At 40.1% G+C, this 24,332-nt stretch overlaps 2 protein-coding genes across 2 annotated transcripts in view; both read left to right on the top strand.

The window, feature by feature from the left end:
• Positions 1–9,082, top strand: part of exoc4 (exocyst complex component 4) — a 115,148-nt gene extending 106,066 nt beyond the window's left edge. Inside the window, exon 20 of the mRNA XM_075471744.1 lies at positions 6,945–9,082. Coding sequence (XP_075327859.1) covers positions 6,945–7,182 — 238 coding nt within the window. The 3' untranslated portion in view covers positions 7,183–9,082. The remainder of the gene's footprint in view (positions 1–6,944) is intronic.
• Positions 9,083–9,524: 442 nt separating this feature from the next.
• Positions 9,525–23,903, top strand: lrguk (leucine-rich repeats and guanylate kinase domain containing). The gene is given in 21 exon segments (XM_075471743.1): positions 9,525–9,813; positions 10,177–10,278; positions 10,384–10,465; positions 10,555–10,655; positions 10,961–11,042; positions 12,114–12,238; positions 13,348–13,491; positions 13,822–13,902; positions 14,146–14,232; positions 14,327–14,433; positions 14,976–15,095; positions 15,974–16,070; positions 17,737–17,850; positions 18,052–18,253; positions 18,674–18,790; positions 19,220–19,377; positions 19,639–19,727; positions 20,056–20,124; positions 21,729–21,796; positions 22,098–22,284; positions 22,286–23,903. Coding segments are annotated over 21 exon segments (2,295 nt in total). The 5' UTR covers positions 9,525–9,687; the 3' UTR covers positions 22,323–23,903.
• Positions 23,904–24,332: the final 429 nt, after the last annotated feature.

Genomic DNA, 24,332 nt, shown 5'->3' with positions numbered 1-24,332 from the left:
ATGCTTGCCCATGTAAGCATGTGCCTCTTGCTGTTTCAATGTGTGTGTGTGTGTGTGTGTGTGTGTGCTCATGTGCGTTTGTTTTTTGGCTGCGTCTGTGTGCTTGTGTGGGAAAGAGGGAGACCTGTAAAAGAGCACCATAACAACCACTGATCTGAGGTAAATCTATGGAGAGGCCCGGCAACCAGCACTGCAGAACAAATGAAGAACCCTGCGCACACATTAATGCACACTTTTGGCGACTCTCCGCCTCTTGTCATAACCATTGCAGAATGATGGGAAAACAGTGCCATCTTGTGGTCGAATCCTTGCTTTTATTCTAGCCAGTGAAAACAGATAGTACATCAGTTATTAATGTTGAACCAGATGATAAAGTCCAGACGTGCGTTACTGGGTTTGTGTGAGCATGTGTATTTGCACTATCCAATAGCAGGTTCTTGTCTCTCAGTCAGAGGTTTGGCAGGAAAATCCGCTTCCAAGTCAAGGTGAAACACACACACAAAAACCTAAATACTTCAACACAAGTGGACACACACACACACACACACCATCTGCTCTGAGACAGTTCTGGGACTCGTTTTGCAGACCTGTATGACACTGCAAAGTCATCTCCGGGTCTGTGTATTGACTGCACTCTCAGCCACTGATTACCTCTCATTGTCCGATGTGTCCACCTCACCCTCTGCTCGTGCTGATTGCTGATTTCTTGACCAGGGCAAAGATAAGATAAACAGGGGAAGCTATTGGTTAGTCCTTCATCTTGAAAATACCAGAAGCAACAATGGTTACATATTGACAGCAAGACTCTTCAAAACGTAATGTTGCCTGGCAATCATCCACTCCAATCTATGAATGTGTTTTAGACTTTGCTGTGCTACTGATACAGTCACTTTAAAAGAGATTTAGAGCAATTAGCAGACACTGAGACGTGCATATTTTAACCTTTGGATTTCATCTCGATAAATTATGGCAGAAAAAAATTCAAATACAGTATTTTATGTTTTTTTTCTGATAGAAACATTTCTTTATTCCTTTGCAAAACTATAAGGTCCGTGACGGTTGGATTTTTCCATGTAGCTGCCATCTAAAACTGTTTCTGCTGACAGCATTAGAAATGAAAGTACGGAAGAAAACTCAGAATCAAGAAGATGACCTTAATATGAACTGTAGATAAGGGATCTCCACTGCTTTTCATGTGTGAATGGGGAACTGTGAACATTGATCTCTTCTCTTGGCTCTTTGTCACCTGTTTATTATAAGTACCTGTTTGCATGTGCAGCAGCCTTTAAGGTATATTCTTCAGATATAGACTAAGGCACAATTACAAACATAAATACGTTGGAGTTCATAACTGACTGGTGACCTGTGTATGTAGGTTAAAGGGCTGTCATAACACCTCTAGTAAAGTCGCAGGCGCTTAGCCCAGAGTTAGGGTAAAAACTAGTCTGACAGTCTCAGAGTTCAACCCATCTGGCCCACCTGTCTGCTATTGGAAATTACTACATTGCTCCAGTGTGCATGTGTGTAATGTACAAGAAGCTTGCATGTCTCTGAGATCCAGTGTGTCAGCAAATAAAGCGTCTTTCGTTTTTTGTGCGTGTCAAGGTGACAGGCTGGCGCATCCTCAGAGAATGTGGTAATAAGTACAGTTGACGGCCATGTCAGGAGGTAGTGGGTGTCAACAGATAAAAGTGTTTGTATTTAGGCCGGGTTGTGGTACACTGTCGCCTCCGTCTCCCTCCCTGTCACCTTGTGTTCCTTACTTTATCTCTCTCCCACCTCTCAGTCCTATTCCTCTCCCTGTCTTTCTTTTCCCGTTTTTTGCTATCGTCCAATCACCTGCACTGCCTCTGCAGAATTGAAATTCTCCTTCTCTGCTCCAGTCCCTCCCTTCTGTTGCTCCTGTCTTCTGCGTGCATGTGCAGGATGCAGTATGATGAGAGTGTTCTCTGCTGATGAAGCCTGTCTCCGTGTGTATGTGTTTGTGTATGTGCACCTCACAGCATGATGACGCTCATCTTTGCTGATGAAGCCAGTGAGAGTGTGAGTATGTGCCTGCTCTTAACTGTGTGTGTGTTTGTTGTGGATTGTGCAGCATGAGGCTGGTCTTTGCTGATGAAGCTTCTGTCTGAGTCTCTGCAGACCTTTGCTCATTACCAGAGAGGAGACAAATGCCCTGCTCTGGAGGGAGATCGAGACAGAAGGAAGGATGGCAGACTGAAAGAGCCTTAAGGATGTTTTGACTTAGATTATATTCACACAAAGCCTACTCATTTTGGAAAACGCCATTTGACACACCATGCATAAATGCCAGCAACCCTTAGCTCTTGAATTGAAAACGAATCACATCTGCTTTAACTACATACATGTCAAACTGTCAAATACACAAATAAAGGAGTAGACCTCTTAATTGCTGCATTGAACTTGTTAAATATATACAAGTATATTGCTGCTAAGACTTCACACGACAGCTGGCCAGGCGTCGTTTCCAGTTGTCATAGTAACGCATGCTTTCAGGCACACAGGTCTTTCAGACGCACTGCAGTCAGATATTACTACTGTCAGAGCAGAAGGGGGGAAGATTTATTAGAGAAAAACATAAAGGAAGTGAAATGGATTGGCTACGTGATTTTCCCAGAGAGGAAAAGCATGCTGTCTGGATGCTTCATCTCGAGAAAAAACAAAGCCACTTAATGGTCAGAGGGGTTTAAAAAAGATTTTGGAATCCACAGGTTCACAAAACAGCAAGAATAGGATAAAGGCTGATTCGCCTCTCATCCAGTTTCTAGCAAGAATACAACAATAGTTAACCTGAAGTGTGGAGACAGAAATGAGAAGGATTTAATTTGATATCTTGGCAGATTAAACCCTCCTTTTTTATTCACTTATACTGTATCTTAGTACAGTTAATCTTAATATTTGAAATGTTTCTATTCAGTTTCCCTCTGGTCTGAGGGAAGAATAGGCAGTCCAGACATCTTATTGAAAAGATGCTGAAACTAACAATTCAAAAGTGTCAAAAATGAAAGTTTTCACATCGACGATTGAAAAACATTGATTGCTTTCAAACTTACTAAGCTGCCAAGGCAATATACATCGAGAACATATGTCACAGTATTGTATTGTTAACACCAGAGAGGAGCACAGGGTACATTCTAGCTTCAATGTTGGGAAAGCTGTTACAGCTAAATACCTTCTTATGCATGTTACAGCAGTAAGCCCATCTCGATGTACACAACTCCAACTGAAACTCTTATGTCTTCATGTCCACTCCTGTTCATCTAACGGTGACTGCAAAAAAAACCCAAAACCATCACAGAAAGCAGCAGCATATGTCTTTCAACCTGCAGCTAAACAAATCATGATGAACCAAAAATGTGTTTGTGAAAAACTGATCTTGTTAACTGCATCGGTTTGAAATAAGGGCAAAACAGCTTTTAGGCTACATTACACTAAACCAAATACACGTTATTGTTTAAATTGACAATAAGATTATTGAAGATTATAAGGGGGGGCAACATAGCCACAAACCAGGCTTATGTTGGTGTCAAGATGAGTCCTTCTTAAACAGTTTTTTTTTTTTTTTTTAAAGCAGTTTTCAGGTCTGACAGCCAAACCAGAAAAAGAAATCCATTTCCCAATTTAAAACTGGATGCACTGTTTCAGTAAAGTGACTTAAAAATGAGAGAAAGAAAGTCAAAAGCCTTGTTGTTGTTGGCAGGAGGTATTTGTTTCAGCAGCAACGAGCCCTGCTTTGAGCTTTTTGAAGAGGTTTGTCCACACACTCGCCCATTATTTCTTCTCTTCCACCTCATCTCTCCACCACTAACTAATGTGTTGTTGTGAACACGCTGACAGAGGCAGGCCAGTAATGGCTTTAATATTGTGCATGCTGAAAATGAGGGGAGATGAATTGTGCTGAATCTCGTCTTTCTCGTACTTTTTCCGCTCCCCCTTTTTTCGCTCTTGTGCCATTGTCATCTGTCGGTCCTGCGCTGCATCCTCGCATCATAAATTAATGTAATATTCTTTGCGTATGAGGAAGGGAGGGGGAAGCTAATTAAAATTTAATAGAATGCACTCCACGGAGGCACATTGGCGTGCACACACAAAAGCTGATTACTAAATCAGAGCTCTTATAGATGGGACTTCTGGAGGAAGCAGGTGGAAATTGGTAAAAAAAATTACCGTGTGGTTTGGTGTGTGTGTGATGAGGGAGGGTGAACAGAGGGAGGCTGAGGGCTCTAAAGAGGAGGGCAATCAAAGCAATTCACTTCAGTTTTGTGTGTGGGGGGAAAAGGGCTTGTTTCATCAACTAGTTGCAACTCTACCAAAGAAAAGGAATAGCGTTTGTGTGTGTTATGTGTGTATGTCACAAGGGGTTTTCTCTTGATTGTGGGGTGCGGAGAGATTTTAATCTTATTAACAGCCCTTCCCCTGTTTGGCAAATAGCTTTCCAACTGCTTGGGTAATGAACTGTTTGAAGGTGTTCTCAGCACACACTGCCATACATCACTCAGACACATGGATAGATGGACAAGCATACAGATGCACGCAAACACACTTTGCAAACCCCTCCTTGCTGAACGGAGGCCAGATTGCCAGCTGTCCTCACATCACAGACACCCAAACAAACACACACTCCAACAGCCAGCTGATAGTCAAGCACACACTCTTCCTGTGAAAGCAGCTTTGCTCTTTTGATAGTAGATGCTGCAGAAAAGACGACAAACCGCACAGTGTAGCTGTTTATAAATGAGCGTTCTTTAACAAATGCTTTCTGGGACTCCTGTTAGATGCATCACTCCCAAGTGAATTATAGTTGCTATTAAACTATAGTCGAGCCTTAATGAGGTTTTTTTTATTATTATTATTTTCTCCTTGGCTCCCGACCCTCTTTACCATTTGTCATGCTGTTTTAGGCTGGAGAAAAATGTCCAAATCTGTAAAAGTGGTCACAGCTCTAATTTCACTTTTTTAAAGGTTATTTGTTTTTAAGGCTGTGTTTCCCACTTTGCGCTTCCTACTTTCTGTTGTCTACCCGAACGTTTTTTTTTTTTAAATTTAACCAAATAAACCTAACAGTCGGCCCACACATATTCAACAGCAAGAACTAAGAGATAAGTTGTATTGGTTACAGTTAGTTTTGGATGATTTAACTATCAATCTCACATTAATAATGCACAGAGCCTCATGTCACACTGGTACACTGTACATATTGCAGATCTATCAGAGTTGTGACATTCACCACACAAACTATTTAGGTTCTACATTTAATCTTGCTTTAGGAAGTTGTAACCGTAGCTGGACTCAACTGTGCATGTTACCATGCTGAATGTTACTCGTCATAATTGACAAGCTTTTTCATCAAATGAGCTCAGGGATGAAAAAATAAAGAAGACCATGTCAGTGAATGGAGAGTAGAATGCAAATTGTTTGACGATCAAGGGCATCACTTGTCAGCCCAGAAAGCCAAGAAACCGATATTATGCACCTCTTTTTCTCACTCATCCCTTTCGTCATCTGCTGTTCCCTTTTTCTATGGCTCCAATATATTCCATCTTTCCATCCATAACTCTTTAAATCTTTTTCCACTGTTTAATCTCCAAACTGATGGCACATAAAACACAGAAGCAGGAGAACAGAAGCACCCTAAGTGCTCATTAATGCCTCGTTAGCATTGAAAATGAACACCACAAAGAGAGGATGAGTCAGGGACGGGTGGTGGAGCCATTCTAATGAGTGAAAACTTTATTTTCTTGGCTTTTTTACTGAGCCATATTAGAATTATTTGAATATGGCAGAACAGAGAGTTTAACCATCTCTGTGACTTTTTAGGGGAACAAAAGGATTGAAAACAGGTGGACCTTACATTTTTTTCTCTCTTAAAAAACCTTCAGTCTGTCCAAGGCCTATCCTCACCTCAACGCTATCAAAACTACCATTTTCTCGTAACTGTGTCTTCTGGCTCTCACTAAGCAGCAGGAGCCACCGTTGTTGAGTGACCAGAGCTTGTCCTTGGCCAAGGTGGCTAGTTTATTCTAATAAAGGACGCTTGTCTTTCCTGTAAGTAGCAGAGCTGTGGGGGTTTCAGCTATTATCTTCTCTGTGAATAATTGCACAAATACAGCAAGTCCCCCTTATTGATTTTCACATTGTTAACACTGGAAACAAGTGTCAGGAGAAGAGAGGAAGTAAATAATTTTCAAAACATGCAAAAGAATAAGCACCCATTGTAGTATTTTTTTCCTCATAAGTGTGTATTATGTGTTTATGACAGATTATCCTTCAACTAATCAATACTGATTAGCAGATGTTGTTCCTCTTTAATAAGTTTTTGTCCAATGACTTATGCGCACATACAAAGGAGATCCATCTTAAAGAATTCTCTAAAATAGGAATGCAGACTACAAACAGACAGTTTGTCTTATTTGCCGATCCACTTTGTGCTGTTTTAGTGAAGAGGTCGAAGTGTGTGTTATTCAACGGCACTTGCTGTCCCCTTGTGCCCCTGCTCGATCAGTGTGTACATGCTTTCTTTCAAATGGTCCATCGAGGCATTGAGCCCTTATTAAAGACCTAATGATTCTAAACCCATCTTCCTCTTTTTGCTCTGTCAACATGTTTCATTAGAACAGCTTTGGTAGTTTGTTGTAAGTGAATGTTTCCCTATACCTTATACTCCCAGCAGCAACAGGGTGAGGCCCTTTTTAAGAAAATTGGGTTTGACAGCAACAGCAGTTAGTCTTGCTTTAGTTTTCTCCCTTTTTGTCCATGTCTCCTTCTATTCTGCAACAGAAAATGAAAAACAGTGATATAAAGTGTCTCCGATTGTAATTATTCCCCCCGCTTTTCCATTATTCTCAAATGTTTTCTCACCTCTCTGCGGCTCTCCACCCATTTCCTTCATCCATAACCTATTATCATTTTATCTCCCTGTTCAGGCAGTACTATGAGATGCTGTACAACACTGCAGATGAGCTTCTGAACCTGGTGGTGGACCAGGGTGTTCGCTACACAGAGCTGGAGTACATCAACGCCCTGTCACTGCTGCATCGCAGTCAGACGGGTGTGGGGGACTTGAGCACTCAAAACATCCGGCTGCAGAGGCTGAAGGAGATCATCTGCGAGCAGGCCGCCATCAAACAGGCTACCAAGGACAAGAAGATCACCACAGTGTAGCAATAAAATGGGGTCAAGTAATGAGGCGAGTTGAATTGCCTGGAACACAGGAGAATTTTCCCATTCTATATCCCACATGTTTGTGTAGTAGGAGCATGTGTATCAGAATTGGAGCATATTTGCAAAAATAAAGATTAAAGGAACTTGCAGGATGGGGGATGTTTGAAATAGATTCTTGCTTTTCGATGTGAGATTGTGAAAATCCGTTGATGGATAGCGTGCCCTTTCCATTTCTTCTTGACTGTAGTGGTGTAAAGAATTGTAGTGGTGGGTTGACATAGAATTCCTTCCATCTCTGGATATGAAGGTTACAGATGAGCTCTCTCTGCTCTGACTTCCTTTAATTGGGAGGTGAGGTGACAACCTACGCAACTGCAAACTTTACAAATCTTGTTACTTCATCAGGTAGCTGAAATTGTTGGTTTCCACTTATTTAAAGACATAAAAGATTGCCACCTTCATGCTAAAACTCTACCAGCTTTCAGCTCTCCATATCTTAAGCGCCAATAAAAAGGAGACTGTCTTGGACGGTCACCTGAACTTGTGCCCTATCTCATCTCATTTTCCTATTAGATCTAAACTGCTGCTCTCAATTACACCTCTATCCTCCTCTCCTGGTAGCCCCACGGGCCCACTGATTCTGTCTGCAATAACAGATGCCAGATTACTCTGTCTGAATGAGGCCACATCCTCTACCTACTGCCAATTTGGGTTGGTCCCCTAAGAATTTCCCTTGCTGAGAATTGTATTATATATGTGGTTGTTAAAAGTCTGCTTTTTCTGAAAGTAAACTTCTGCAGCTATTGTGGACAGCTGAGCCTGAAATTTTGTCAGTCATGGATTGCGAGAGTGTCCATCATGCTAACTCTATGAACAGAAACTGAGCAATTCTGACTGCATTTGATCAAGTCTTTGAAAGTTAACTACACAAGGAAACACACGAGATGGTCACAAATCATTCCCTTTCCACCAACCCTCACTGTTTTTAGTTCATTAACTTGGGAGAGAAGTATTTAACGAGGAGAAGAGGGGAATGGGAGCCATGTCAATAACGCAGGCCCAGCGCTGGTCTCCCTGAAGCCCACAGAGCAATCCATCATAATGGCACAAAGGCTGGGATCGATGGGAAAACAACAGTGGAGCTGCTGAGAGCTTCGCCTCCCGCTCTGAAACGCACACTTGGTGTAAAATCTAAAATCTGCTCATTCATCTCCTCACTTCAGAGCTACTTTTGTAAGGTTATACATGAAAAACTTTAATACATTGTTCACCAACTGTGTGTTATACCACTCACGCTTACTATTAGACCTCTTTCACTCTGCAAAAACAGACAAATGTCCAGGAGGCATACATGCATGCAAGTATTACATGTCAAGAGTAATACAATCCTTTTTTTTTTTGTAATAGTCCCTGCTTACCTGCTACTCTTTGCAGTGGGCTCTCATTTTGCACATGACGTATGATCATATTGTTATATTTCATGTAAGAATGTATTGAATTCTACTACATTTAACTTTTTGTCTTGAACAAGTTTAAACCCTACAGTGCTCGTTCCTCTCATTGTTCCTCATGAATAAAGCTCTGAAATGTGTCTACACAATATTAGGCACACATGATTTGCATACACTAATAAAGGTAAAAAAAAAAAAAGTTCTTTAAATGTTTTGCCTCTCTGTGTGTTATATAATGTATATTTTCCTCACATGGTTGAGGTTGTGTTTTTTTTTTGTTGTTTTTTTAACTGGCTGCTGGGAATTCAAACACGTAATAAGCCTATTCCACAAACGTTTATTGTTGTTTTGATGGTGTAGAGAGATTTCTGGCACATGTCATAGGAACAAGTTGGATCCAAAACGAATATTAGTGGAAACACTTAACCTGACATGTTTGATGTGTTATGTGGCATGGCTTTTAATTCCAAAGTGCTTATTAGTGGTGTATTGGAAAAGTAAACATACTTGGCATACCACCTTAACAAGTGTTGTTGGCATAAATCCATGTTGTGGATTCTTCTTTACAGCTTACATTTACATAACCTGATGGTATTTTAAGCCCTGTTGTGATTTTATGTCACAGAGTTCTGGCTAGATATCCAAGCACAACAAAAAGGTGAGAACCCCCCCCCCCCTCAAACATTACATTACTACTTTAACTCTTACTTTCCCAATGTTCGCTTCCCTCACGAATAGTTTAGCATTTTTCAATATGTTTTCTCAACCACCATAATTGATTGATTGCTTTTCTCTTTTCAAATCCGCAGTATCGGGTTGACAAATGTCATTTGAGGGTGAAAACTACGTAGTCCACAATGCCGTTCACCTGATACTCCGTTGCTAGGTGACGACAAGCGATGCTTATGTGAAAAGCTAAGTTGCTCGTTAGCTTAGTGGATAATTTAGAGTTTTTTCTTGGACAAACGTCGCACTTTGACCGTTTACATACCAGTCGACAGCCAATTCAAGGATTCTAAGTTTGTTTATTAATTTTTTTTGTAGTGATCAAAAAATGACGGAAACACTAAGTCAACAATTTTCTTCTGCGTTGCCCATTTCCTGCCCCCCAGAGTCCCTCCACGCTCCCTCAGCAGAGACGTCCAACTGCGTGGAGCTGCAGGAAAACAGAGATATGGAGGTAAGGATGGGATGCAGTTGTTTGAATTATTTAATCCTTATCCACGTCGTCCATATTTATGTCGTTACGGAACAAGTAAAGCAGGTAACCTTGTGCAGGAGGCCTGGACGAGTAAAACTACACGGCAACGTCGAATGGTTTATTTTTTGCAATTTATGCTGGAAGCATGATCAGGAGGAAGTGTAGAGCATCTTGCTTAAGCAGAAAAAATTCGATTATGTGAATGTTTGGGAAACTGGGAGCCTTATGCATTATTTTCAAATACTGCAACTTTATTATTACTGTGGACAGATGACAGTCCTGATCATACAATGTTAACTAGACTTGTAAAGTACAGTATGTTGATGTTATTTATTATAACAGAAGAATGGCGTTTTAACCAATGAGATGGTGTCCGACAGTGTATCCCAACCTGGACGTTTTGGCACTGGACTGCAGCACATGTGTCCCAACCTTTCTCTACCTGTGAGATGAAAACCATCGACTATATTTTTTTGATGTGTTTTGTAGCTTGCAAGTATGTTTAATGACTGCTGTGGCATTTAACCATGTTTGTATTCTCTTCTTAAGAGTCACAATCTTTGTGACACATCTGTGCTATGCCATTACGTGCATCTTCAAAAGCTGGAACTGCCACACAACAAAATTAAAGGTGACTTTTTGTTTTTCGAATTGTCCTAGCTCTCGTAGCTGAGATGCAGTAAATTTAGTCTTTTTTTTCCTTCTTTTACACAATACAAGACTTGTCCTGCGTCAGCCACATGCCGCACCTCGTCTTCCTGAATGCTTCTCACAATGAAATCTCCAACTTCTTTGAATTCCACCCACCCAAGAACCTACAGGTAACACGGGACCTTGAGCTGACAGTAAAAGACAACATTTGATTGGTGGCCTGGGCCTCACTCTAGTGCTATTCCCTCAAGATAAGCCTGGATTTCCATAGCCCATCTGTAGTCGCTTTGAATATGCTTACAAGGCATTTCCTGCCCTTGAAATACAATGAACTTTAGCAAAACCTTTTCTATCCTCTATGGATTTAGTTAAAAGATTTTTTTCAGTGAGGTGTAGTCTAGATTTTTCTGACTTTTTTTGTGACTTTTGTTACAATTGAGCTTTTTCCTTTCTATTTTTTCTTTTACTTTTTCAGGAAGTTGATCTGTCCCACAACTATATGACAACAATGAAGGACTTGGCAGCTTATGCATCCCTGTGTAAACTGAACCTGGACTGTATCCTGACAATCAACATATGGATGTGAACTATTTTCCTCCTTCTCTGTCAGTCATCTGGCCACAAAATTATTTGTCTATCTTACTATTTGTCGTCTTTACTTTACTTTACTTTGTAATGTGTTTGATAACATGTGCAACTTGTGCATGTTCAGCTGCAACCCCAAATCATAAAAAGTTGAGATGGTATGGAAAATGAAAAGAAAAGTGCATTGGTTGTTTTAATTTACAGTACTTTGACTTCAAATATAAACACTGAATTCTGAAACATTTCTCAGTGTTGGTTTCAAAGCTTTGGGCCACAGCACATGGCATCCATTTCTTCCAGAATAAATCTGTAATACTGTTTTGGGCTGACCACAGTGCATGTGTCCACTGTGTGATGGTCCATTCCAGGTGCCTCCAAGGACATAAGGCTTCATTTTAATTCAACAGAAGGCTTCTTTTATGTATTTTTTAACTACAAAGTTTTAAATTGGCATTTGTTAATGCACCTTCACATTGTAGTGCTTCACAAAGGTTTCCCCTTGCACATGTGGTTATAACAGCTATTCAGTGCTATCTGAGCGATCAGAGTTCAAGGGTCTAGCTTAGGATGATGCCCTCGACCGTAATGCATTGAAATTGCTCCAGATTCTTGAAATCATTTAGTGATATTTTGCCCTGTAGAGGGAGAAATATGCTCAGCCGGTCCAAACTTCTTTTAGGAGTATTGTATTCCAAACATTGGAATGGGATATCTTACCATCGTTGCCCCTCAGAGACGAGGCCTTTGTGGCTACTGCTTTTGTACTATTAAATAATTACAATGACCTCATCACATTTCACTGGTGTGAAATGCAAAAATGGATGCATGTTAAGAAATAACATGAAGTTGGCAAGACAAAACATGAACTATCTTGGGTTCATACTGTCTAACATGAAATGAAAAAGTAAATTTGTTTATCTATTATTTGACTTATCTGTTGCATTTTCCATGCTGTCACAACTTTTGCTTATGTGGGCTGTATGTGTGTTATTCTCGTATAATACTTATATGTGTTTGTGTTCTTAACATGTCTGTGACAACAGACAACAAAGTCAGTGAGATCAGTGGTCTTCAGCAATGCTGCAGACTCACTCATCTCACCCTGGCACACAACAGGATCCGGAGGATCAGCAGCTTGGATGGTCTTCCTCTCACACACCTCTGTCTTGTAGGTTCTTTTTCAGAAGTAAAAATCAGAAATATGATGAAGAGCTGCAACTTTATACGTAGACATTTTTACACAAGGTTGAATTTACAAGTATGCATTTAAAAAACAGAAATGTTTTTCCTTGCCATTGGAGGTATTTCTCTTTGCCTGTTTGGATTTGCTGTGATATTGCTGTCCTATGGGTATTGACTACTATCCACTAATTTGTGGATGCTCAGTTTCACATGTATCTGTTTGTCACTCTTGTCTTTTCCTCTGTATGTTCTTTATGTTTGTTATTGGCCACATTTTTGCATTTCGTGAAATCCTGGCCCCTTATTTGAAAATCACCATATGGTCCAACAGCAGGCCTTTTCTCTCACTCTCTGTCTCTGGCCTTGTATGTGTGCTCATGTGTGCTCACATGTGTGTTCTGGTCCTTTATCAGTGTTTCCTCATTGTCAGCAGCCATCAGTTTGGCTGCCTTTGCCCCTGTCTGTAGCATTGCTTTGGGACCAGCTGTTGGTGTTTGAGTGAGCCTGGACCATATTCAGCATACATTCATGCCCTATCCATCCAGCATCCATCTAATCCCATTCGTGACCCCTCTTCCTCACATTCAGCCTCCCTAAACAACATGGCATTGTCAGTCAGCCTGTTTCCCAGCCCATCACAGCACCGACCCATTGCTTCCAGAGACCAGCACAGTCACTAACCCCCGCTGACAACAGCCCTCTGCCAGGCAGCATGCTTGGCAAGAGTAGGAGGAAGTGTGGCCAAACAGCTACATAACAACTTTTGTCAAGTGAAATGGAATGAGAATCAGGTTGACAAGAGAGGGGTGTCCAGGTCTTGTTCTTTCGTTAGTTAGCGTGCTGTGTTAGTGTCCTGCCAGCTGTTAAGCTGTTAGTCCTTGCCTGTCAGGGTTTAGCAGAAAAGTAGGACTGCTACTCAGCTCGATACTGATAGGATACAAAGTTCAGGCACCCTGCAGAACGACGATGGCATGTAATATCTTTGGAGAATAACTGAATGTATATAACTCAGTGGGAAGCCACTCGTGCATACATACGCAATCATAGTATGTACTTGCTTCCTTAAATGTATCTTTTTCTCCTGTCCGTGTTCAGAGGGGGAACCTGCTGGAAAGGATAGAAGGGTTAGAGAATGTGAAGTGCCTGCAGGTTCTTGATTTGTCTCTGAATTGCATCACCAGTCTTTCAGGGCTCCAGAACCTTCATCTACTAGGCTCCATCAACCTGGAGAAAAATCAGGTACTGATCAGAATAAAATGTCAGGACCTCTTTCAAATTTGTAATTTTCAGTGCTAAATGCCAGCGTTTTTTTAATGCTACAGAACCAGTTCCAATTAGGCATTTTTGTTGGAAGATATTTGAATGGGATACAAAACCATCTCTCACTGAAAGTTAGCACTGTTTTAAGCCACCCTGCCATGTGGTTCTTTACCATCACACAAGAAAATAAAAGCTAAAGTACAGCATTAACAGAACAGTCAACAAAATGGTGTATTAAAGTATATGCACGAGCACAATCTAAAAAGTCATTAAAACTATGATGAGCACTAATTTGTATTTTTGTTTCAGATTAATGAAATTCAAGAGTGTAAGCATGTTCATGATCTGTTACTGCTGAGGGACCTCAATCTGTTTGGAAACCCTGTGCAGGTGACCGTACCCGTTACTGTCATCATTTAATGTGTGAAAATGTGCTGCGTATGGCAGAATCTCTCCTGTAAGAAATCCAGCTTTTATGACGCCTTCCATCTGTATGTGGCTTATTAAAGATGTTGCTGTTTTACCCTCGCACCTTTTAAATCTGTTTGAAAGCTCCGAAGGGAAATGGACTTTATTTGAAGAGTGGTTTCCTCATATTTTTTGCTATTTGTGCCCCATGGATGTAATTTGTAGGAGCAGACTGATTACAGGCTGGCAGTCGTCTTCCTCCTTCAACATCTAAGTATGCTGGACCAAGAGAAAGTCACTGCTGAAGAAAAGGTGTAATTTTGTTTCTTTGTTCTTTATATTTTGTTTTGTGTTATTCAAGTGTGGATTGTTTGTAGAGTACGTGATTACTGATCTTAAATTTCAGGTGGCATCAGTAAACAAATATGACCCTCCCCTGGATTTGGTGGCATTCAGGGATCACATGACCCTCCTAGTTTATCAGTTGATGCAGCCCCAGGTCCTTTATGATAGGTTTGTACAAATATTTGATTTTGTTTTAACATTTCTACAGATGTTTATTGGTGGAATAGCCTTTTCTTATCATTACTTTGGGGGCATACTTACTAGTATGGAGGTATGAGATTATAATTAGTCATATTCATCAATTTATATAAAAAAAAAGACAAACAAGATTGCTGTTTTCAAACTTGAGAAGCAATTTCTCTGCAGTGCTGCTGTATTACCTTCTCTCTAAAAGAAGAAAAATGTGTTCATATCAGCACTTTTCCTTTTAAAACATCCATCATCAGCAAATAAAAGCTGCAGCTGCAGTCAATTTACCATTCTTTGCACTCAGTAGAAAGAGCACATTCATAATGCCCACAAGGCTCCTGTTTATATTGACTATAGGAGAGCCTTTTAAGAACAATGGGGGTTTTCACTCCAGCATCATGGTGTCTTACACCCGTCTCTTGGAAAAGAAGATAACTGGTTCTGAAGCTAAAACAGAACATGTCAAATGAAAGTTAATTAAAATCCTGTGTGTGAGGCTGTGTGTGTGTTTCTCTGTGCAGTACACTGCCGAGTGCAGACTCTCCCTACCCTGTGCTGGTGCTGACGGGTCCCCAAGGCTGTGGCAAAAGAGAGCTGGTTCACAGGCTGTGTCAAGAGTTCAGTGAATACTTTGGTTATGGGTCAGTCTTAACATTTCTGTACACGTAGTGAAGTCACATATCGAGCCGTCTGAGATTGCGTCACCCAGCAGTACTTGCCCTGCTATGCTATTTGATATCTACTATTTTGTAAGATACTAAATCTCAAAGTTCCTTTAGTTTTTGCATACTTTTGTACCAATGAAACAGCTCCTCGTATATATTATTTTATAGGTTTTACTCACTGTTGCAAAATAGCGTGAACAGCTGCCCATCATGAAACCCATAGATTCAGGTCAGGTTCATCAAAACCATTAGTTGTTTAAAAGACCTGCAAATTGTAGATTGTGTAGATTATTTGTTCGATTTTTTTAGCATAGCCAACCCTATACGTCAAAATATGAATCAATATCTTATAGCCTAGTAATCCAGAACATTAATTGTGTCTTAGTACAGTTCTCACATGCCATGTAAGCACAGATTTAGTGTGCAGTTGAATCAGTTCCCTTATTCACCCGAGCTATCTTATGTGTGTATGAAGCTTCAGTCAGACACATCAGGATCTTTGCTCCTGTTCTACCTTGTGGGTTTGTGACAGAATGTAAGCTTTCCCCTACTGCCATGAACAAATGGAGACTTGTCTTGACCAATACCCACTCAAAATGTTGGCAATGACCACAAACAGTAAATATGGCTTATGAACATATTAAATGTGGAGAGGATCTGGCTCTCACCTGGAAGTAGGGTTGACTGTCTGGAACATTCTCTAAGCCAGGATTTAGTACGAGCCCTTAACCCTGCCACAGGCCCTCTTTCAAGGTTGTGTTTTTTGGATTTTTAGATACTTACACTTTGTAAATCAAATGGTTGGCTATGACAAAAGGAACTCTAGGACTGTGAGTGTTTATCTGTCCTTGCAGAATCTGTCACACCACACGGGGGCCCTACTATGCAGAGGAGAATGGAATTGATTACCATTATGTCAGTGAAGAAGACTTTCAGAACATGGTTCACATGGTGAGTTGGCTTCAAATTTGTCTCCCTTTTTTCCCATCACATAGTTTGAGAGGAAAATACACTGCCAAAGATTTTTTGAAGTAATGGACTCGAGATACTTTCAGATCCTTTGTGTCATTTATATTCCCATACTTTATATTAATACCTGCCCACCATCCAACTTAGATCCACACACCTCCTTCAGCAAGTTTCATATTGACTACCCTCACTGGCTTTAATGAGTTGTGTAGTTGAGATAATTAGTTTCCCTTGGCTGAATTGATTTTACTATAACTGGCTGATGTTTTTAATGATACTTTTTTGACCGGATTGAGCTTTTCTCAAAAGCTTTAATGCCCATCTATATCTATTTAATTAGATTCAATTTCAGGATGTGTTATCAGAGCGAACCATACACTCTGTCTACGCAAGTGACGATTATTAGCCAGAGAGACCTGACAAGCACATAGAAAGCCAGCAGGATGCAAACATTAGTCAAGATTTCATAAAACTTAACAAAAAGTAGTCGTACACTTGGCTCTTTTTCATAACAGAAACTGCAGCTATAACGCGTTGAAGATAACAAAAGCATCTAATCACTGAACTTACATTTTTCTTTGTCAGAAAAAAACAATGTGTGGAATGTGTGGTTGAGGTCTTAGACACAGTTGTTTTCCATTGTGTCTCCCGTGTCAAGGTGCATGTTATGTAAGGAGGGTGTAGGGTTATTTACAGCAGACAGGGTCTCGTAGTGATTTACACAGGAAGGGCTTTGATGCGTATATTGATGCCTTTTGTCGACGCCAACAAAGGTTAACTTTACAATCTGCGTCTCCCCTTATTTGATTTGCACATTCTTTTCCATCCTCCATTCTTCTGTTGCCAGCAACTTGGTTTATTGCCGTTCTGCCCTCAATTTCCTACTGTTCATGCTCTCACTTTTCATGTGTCCAGCTGCTGCCTTCAGTCCTCAGATGGGCTTTTCTCTTTGCATTTAGAACCTCTGAAAAACACTTGTGTTTGACACACGCTACTTCTTATGTAAAATGTAACCAATTACTTTATTTTCAGTCACCGTTGACGGGTTTCCTCTTCACTGTTCCTGCATAAACAAAAACAAAATAGAGCAAAGCTAGATGACCTGGCACACTTTTTTACTGCTATTGGGCTTATGTGTGGATGTTTGATTGACTACCCTCAGATTTTAAAGAAGTCAACACAATATATAAGTCATTTTTATTTGACATTTTATTATTGTGAAAAGAACAATCACTTCCAGCTTGACTTCTGCAATCAATAAAAAAAAAAGAACAAGATTTTTTTTTTTCTTGCTATTTGATGTTTTGAACAGTATTGGATTTAACTGTAAGCTTCTAGAGGGTGTTAAATTATGCAATTCAAATAGAAAAGCTTCAAAAAGAAGGCGGTCAAAAAGGTCAGAGGGTCACGTGAAAGAAGTAACAAAGAGATATTTGCCCTGCCTACCTGGTCAAAAGTTCAGCTCCCAGGTGGCCCAATAGCTTCAGGTTGTTAATCCTGAAAGGACATGTTGCAACTGTGTGTGCGTGTGTCATCTATGAAGTCCATTTCATGAGATAAGTGGAGCTTGAGACTGTCCTAAGAACATGATAGCGGGGTAATAAAATGATCACTTTTTTAAAACTTTTTTACTGAAATTTACTTTCAGGGTAAGTTTATTCAGACCATGCATTATGGGGGTCATCAATTCGGTCTCACCAGAGAAGTCATAGAGGACCTGGCCAGAGAGGGACTTGCCTGCTGTCTGCATACGGAGCTGGAGGTACACATGTGGATAACTCATGAGTGGGTGTATAGCAGTCATACTAATATTGCATGTGGCCATTTAAGCCAGATGGATCTGTATTGTTTTGTGTTTTTTTTTTTTCATGGAATCCTAGATATAAAAAGCAACTCCAACTGTTAGGAAGAAGAATACCACTGCTTTGTCATAAAACACATAACTATTTGCCTATTATTGCAGGGCGTATTTGGTTTTAAGAAGAGCTACTTTGAACCTCGTTGCATCCTGCTCATCCCTGCCCAGGTCGAGAAGTACATAGGCCACCTAAAAAGCCGTGGACTCAATACTTCTGCACAGATTGATGTCGCAGTGTCGCGCATAGAGCTCTATGCCGACACCAACAAGCAGCATCTGGGATTCTTCAATGATGTTATTCCCTGTGGTACTGATTTTGATTTGATGATAATGATACTAAAAGTTGAAAGACGTGTAGTCGCTATGTTGATGGGCAGCTTTGACATTGTGGTGTCTTGCAAAGTGCAGTCCAAGCATAGTGTAAGATGGATGAAGTCCCCTCACTAAAATTCAATCCAATTACCACGTGTATCAAACAGATATAGCTGCAGGATAGCAGAGTTTATATTCCCCCATGTTAGTGTTCAGCCATGTTAGCTGTTTTCTTAATGAGATGAACATACAACAAGCGTGAGACACTCATCCCTTTTATGCACTGCGTGCTTGTACCTCATTACTCTGGGGTCATCACGGCCACATCTTTGATTAATTGCTGTTTGATGGTAAATGCATTTGCCCAGTTGTGAATCAGAATCCTTTGTGTGTATTTGTGTGTGTGCTTGAGTAGATGACTTAGAGGAAGCCTTCCAGATACTGCGGCAGATAGTGAAGGAGTATCTGTTGCTGGAGGAGGAGCAGAAAGGAGAGAACAGCGGCCGCACATCCCTTGACGGCCCCTCCACAGGTGTCACTGTGTTTCTTAGTTTCTGTCATCATCAGCAGAACTGAAACATCCTGATATTAACCTTGTGTAGCAAGACAAAGGCTGCAAAATGCAGTCATTGGGCTCAGCATTAACCACCTGCCAGGTATTATACAGGTCCTGCTGGTGCCACTGAAACAGCTTGCTTTGTTAGAATGCTTGGAAAGGTTGCGCGTGTCTAAGTAAAGTCAACTTTAAATGCCAGTGCTCTGGGTTTTCCAGCTGGACATTGCAGTGAAATGAGATGATCAATGCCAGTCAACTTAACAGGTCTCAGGTCTCAGTTTCGAATCCAATAACTTTTTATTATTTCTTTGTTTGTTGCATCTGTTACCTTTTTTTTCTTGGATGTGGTGTCATGAATGAGTGATTTGGTGATTTTACACCAGAGAAAACATATGTCTGTCTAAGCTTCAGGTCATGATCCAGAGGAGAAAACACCCTCAGCACTGTTGGGGTCAGGGTCACTCACATCAGACTCTGTGTCAACTCTTGAGCCCTCAGATTCTTCTTGTCGACTGTATCTTACCAAGATCCAGGCAGAGCTCAGCCCTCAGAAGACCTCTGCTGTGAGTCACAACATGTCTTACGAAACATTTTCTCATAATAAAGCATTTAAGTGAAGTTTCAACATGCTTCTAGAATAATTTTTTTGGGAAACTAATGTTCAGTAGTCATTGTCAGTCCTTGTCCTGCTTCTGTGCTTCATCACTTTTGTCCCTCTTTCCTCTCCTTTAATCACCCTCCACTTCAATGTTGAATTCCACTGTTTCTCACATTTTTTAATAATCTCCACTCACCCTTCTTCTCTCTGCCTGTTTACTCTGTAGGAGCTAGCATCTATCAGGAGGCGAGAGCAGCTGGTGAGGGAGGCTATAGTAGGGAGGAGTCCAGGGGTCTACAGCCAGCTCTTCAAAAGGTACAAATAAGAGTCAGACACTCCACCCGCACTCCAAGTGCTTAATTTTTAGTGGGCAATCTCAGTTGGGCCAAATTGGTATAAATGCAGCACTTACCCTACAATAACTGCATTTTAATGGGATATTTTGAGTTGGATATAGGGAGTGAAGTGGCAGGTGTCCAATTTATTAGAATATAACTGGTAGTCAATACAATTGACTCTTCTAGTAGTGCTCTGTATTCACTCTGTACTCACTCCTAAAATACACATTCACCACCTGTGGTTACAGCCAAATGATATTGTTTCAAAAAGTGAAATTAAAGTAATTTTTGTCTTTTTTCCTCAGTTTTACTCAAACAGCACCATCATCACTAAGTAATCAGAATCCTGGCACCCACTTCCATGTGGATACCAGGTAGATACTGTCCACACAAGCACAAAGACAGAGAGATACACAGTTGCAGGCTCTCATACTCAACCAGTGTCGGTAAAAGTCACAAGCCCGACCTGAAGTACTAGAATAACAGATGCATAGACATGTAGAGATATTTTCCTCTGTACATGATTTCTAGGTTAAAACTGGCTAAATGTTTTCTAAAAAGGTGAAAGTATCCAAAGGATTTTTTTTATTGTGTCATTAGGGACAATAATAACGATAAAGTGAAGATTTAAGAGGAGGAAACTGCTTCTCTAGTAGCATTCTTGACTCCCTTGGCCTGTTTGTAAACCACATGTTTATTTTTATAGAGCTCATTTTACTGCTGCAAGCTGTGTGGGTAGCATTCAGAACACACATCCACAGACACACACTTGCATACACACAAATACTCCCATCCATAAATTCAGAATTTATGGTTTTTGCTGTTTTTGACTCCCTTGTGTCACACTTACACTAAATAAACAGGCATTCTGCATAAGACTGTTTAAATCAACCAGACATGCAACAAAGGGTGTCTGTCTGATGACGTTTGCATGCCTTTTTTCAACAATGCCTGTACAATTAATGTATAAATGTAATTATTTTCAAGATATGCTAAATTAGATGCACACTAAAATACTTGATCAGCAGTCCAGGTTCTGTCATCACAGTCTGAGTAAACCATGCCCCCAGTGTGTGCAGTATGCATTACTCATCCCTTTAGTATTTCTAGAAAGGAATCTGTCTACATGTTGGCACCACTCTTGATAGAGATGTGTTTTTACCTGTGTGTTGACAGATTATGAAACGATGAGCCCCTGATTTTGCTCGTGTAAAAGGCCCAAAATTTGTGGTGACATTGCATCTCTTTTAGATTTGTTGATTTTTTTTTTTTTTTGTTTGTTTGTTTGTTTCATTTTCTATATCTGTCTGTGGTCAGTTTGGGACCAAGTTTCCATTATTTTGAGAAGGCTTGTCACCTTATTGAGATGTTTTTTTTTGTTTTTTTTTCTTGTCTGCTTCATGTTTGAGCCTGTACGTGTATCATTTTGTACACATCCAACTTTGAACTCAGTTTAGGATGTCTGGTCCTTTGCATTTACCGTAAATTTTTTTGTGTGACATTTTGGTTATTTTGCATCTATTTTTCCCCTTTTTGTTCTTCTTTTTTTCCGTTCACATTTCGTGTCTCAATTTTGTAATTTTCCATCTTCTACTTCTTTACAAAATCTTATTCTGCTTGTCTTGTATCTATTTTGTGGATATACAGGAACCTATATCATATTTGTTGGATAAAACCAGGGCTCATTTGTCCAGTAAATCTGTACAGTACACAACATATTGTGTTCTGTTTTTTAATTGGATTTTTTGCATGAAATATATGACAGAAACCTGGCTCCAGCACGAATACGGATGCCGTTACCAGTAGGAGAGAAAAGCAAAAACTTCAAAACCACATTTAATGAAAGTTTCTTTTTGAGGAAATTTGTCAATCTGTGTCTTTCTACACTTTTGTCACTTGTCCCCTTATCTGTCCTCCTACCTCATTTTATAAGCAGCTCAAATGAGTCTCGTGTCTGCTCGGCTCTGTCTATTCCCAGTTCTGCGGGGGCCTTCGTGGAACCTCTGGATATTCCTGTCCTGGGACACACCTTGGAAACACTCAAAGGTGATAATTGCTCTGTTTTAGAATAAAATGACATTCATGTTTTGTTATTTATGGTGATATTTAGAAAATAAAAGAGAAGAAAAAATGTTGTCTTCAAAGGAAAAATTTACTTTAGCATATTATATTTTCTGCATTTAAATTCAAAATATAGTTAGAGTGATAAGGAATTTTAATATTTATCTTGTTACTGTAAGTCATTCATTGTAGAGTGCGCTTCACTACCTCCCAAAACAGTACAAGTTTTCAAGGTTTATGTGTTTTCATATCGATGCATGTATGAAATCGAATACTCTCATTTCAGACCACATGGCCTCAGGTCAAACATCTGATGAACCATATCCAGGAACCGATCACCTTGCCATCGTCGAGTCACCTTCTTCTGACAGACGTCCAGGATCTAATGTTGGGCTTGTCCTGCCACCAATCCCCACTGGACGCAAGACCCCTGCAGCCCCCAGCCCACCTTATTCACCCAGACTCAGCCCAAACCAAGGAAAAGGAAGGGGATGCTAACAGGGAAGGGTAGCTTTAAAGAGGTTTTGGTATATGGCACCTAAACAAAGTCAAACATTTAGCTGCTTTATATGACAGTATTGTTACCATTAAATGAATGTAAAATGACGTAATAAAATTTAATAGAACTTAAGATGGAAGCCTGGCCCCAGTTAACCACAAAACTGCATGTTTGTGTCTGTTTTTCCACAAACTACACAACCACACCTTCAAAGTTTGCTAGTTAGCTTGTGTAGCCCTGAGCTTTTGTCACTGAGTGATAAAGAAATCATCAATCTTTATCTTTTCCAAGTGGATTATTTATTCAACTGAAAACACATTAATATGAAAGCTGTTGACAGGTATTAGACAGTGTGCCTTCACAAACAAGTTAGCATGCTTTTGACAGTTTGTCTATGTGCTGAACACAGCCATGCATTCTGATGCATGTTTCTGAATTTGGCACAGTGTTAATAAGTGATTCATCACAAACAGAAATTGTCATCTGCTACAGCTGTATGCATTGCTTATTTAAGTGGTCCCTCAGCCCTCCGCTTGTAGGTGCGTGCGAATGTAAACACGCTGTATGCGTCTTTAGTTTCCTGGACTGTATGTGTGTGTGCAGCTCACTTCACACTCACAATGCACACCTGGCCATTCATCACTGTCTGTCTTTCTCTGAGGCAGCAGATGTTGCAGCCCTGTCATAATTCTTTGGAACTTCGAAGTCAGACTGTGTCTTTCGGGCCCCTGGGGTCTAACCTACTTACACTGCAGTCTGCACCTCAGTGCAGCACATCATGGGCTAACATGTTGTCTTACTGTGCATTAACATTACATTAGATGTTAGGTATGTGAGCCTGTTCAAAGAGAAATGAGATGAGGATTAGGGAGTGGGAGCTGCTTCTTGTCTTTGTGGATGTCTTTGCCGTGGTAGATTTTCTGTCATGTATTTGAATTCTTAGGACAGAATCTCTGACAGTTTTTGTTGCGTAATAGTCGCAGCTGTATTTCTACCTATCTTTGCTGGTTCTGTGTATCATAATCTCATGCACAACATTGTCCATACCAAAGAAAGTTGTCTGTTTTATGCAATACACTGTCAACTGAGCCTCTCATCTTCCCTCACTACACCAGCTGCTTAAAGATAAACATGTCACAAGCTTTTCTTCTAAGCATAACTCCTCAGGACTTAACACATTTCACTACATAGAAAAGGAGACCACATTTTCAGGGAGAAACAGACTTGTATCTCAGATTTATGTCTGGAGGAAAGAGCTGTTTCGGCATCGATATGCAGAGGCACGTTATCAATTTTCACAAAGTTGAAAAACTCAGTGTTATGAATAAATGTTTTATGATATTTGTAAGGCTTGAGCAATGAAAGGAAAGAGAATTAATCTGCACTTTCATTCCAGAAAGAATTATAAGAAATAGCAGAAATGGATGGTAAGTAATAACTGGAAGCAGCAGTACATCAGTTTGACTAACAGAGCAGATTGCAATCTTACCTCTGGTGCTGCACTAAAGTCATGAAAAGTTATTTTCTATGTGAATCAGTCTGATAGGAATAACACTGCAAAACTCAGACATTTATTTTCCACCGAAAAACTACATGCTTCAAATATGTATAAGTCTTTTAAAGGCAAAATTATACCATATTATATTGTACTATGCTAGCGAAAGTTAACCTAAATGTGTCCTTCTCAGTACTGTGGTATGCTAAACTAATACTAAACTGTGTACAGTACCATATTGTGTGCTTACTGTTATTTGTACCTTATTACCTTAAATTTTTCTCAGATATGTTGCTCCAAAATCCATATTAAATGATTGATAGCGGGACTCTATAGTCTTACTACTTCAGTTAAATCTTTAACCATCCATTTAGTTTGTAAAAAACTGAGTGTCCTAAGTAATGATTGTTTCTATGGTTTTTAAATTTTAATGTTATGATGTTTTTGCTGTAAGACACGTTCTTGAGTCCTCTAATGTATTCAGTCAACTTCAGAAGCCAGCTTCAATTTAACATAATGATACTCTC

This window comes from Odontesthes bonariensis, chromosome 8, assembly GCF_027942865.1.
Source record: "Odontesthes bonariensis isolate fOdoBon6 chromosome 8, fOdoBon6.hap1, whole genome shotgun sequence".
NCBI classification, from domain to species: domain Eukaryota; kingdom Metazoa; phylum Chordata; class Actinopteri; order Atheriniformes; family Atherinopsidae; genus Odontesthes; species Odontesthes bonariensis.
The sequence above is the reverse complement of the archived record's forward strand: the minus strand, read 5'-3'. Positions and strand labels throughout refer to the sequence as shown.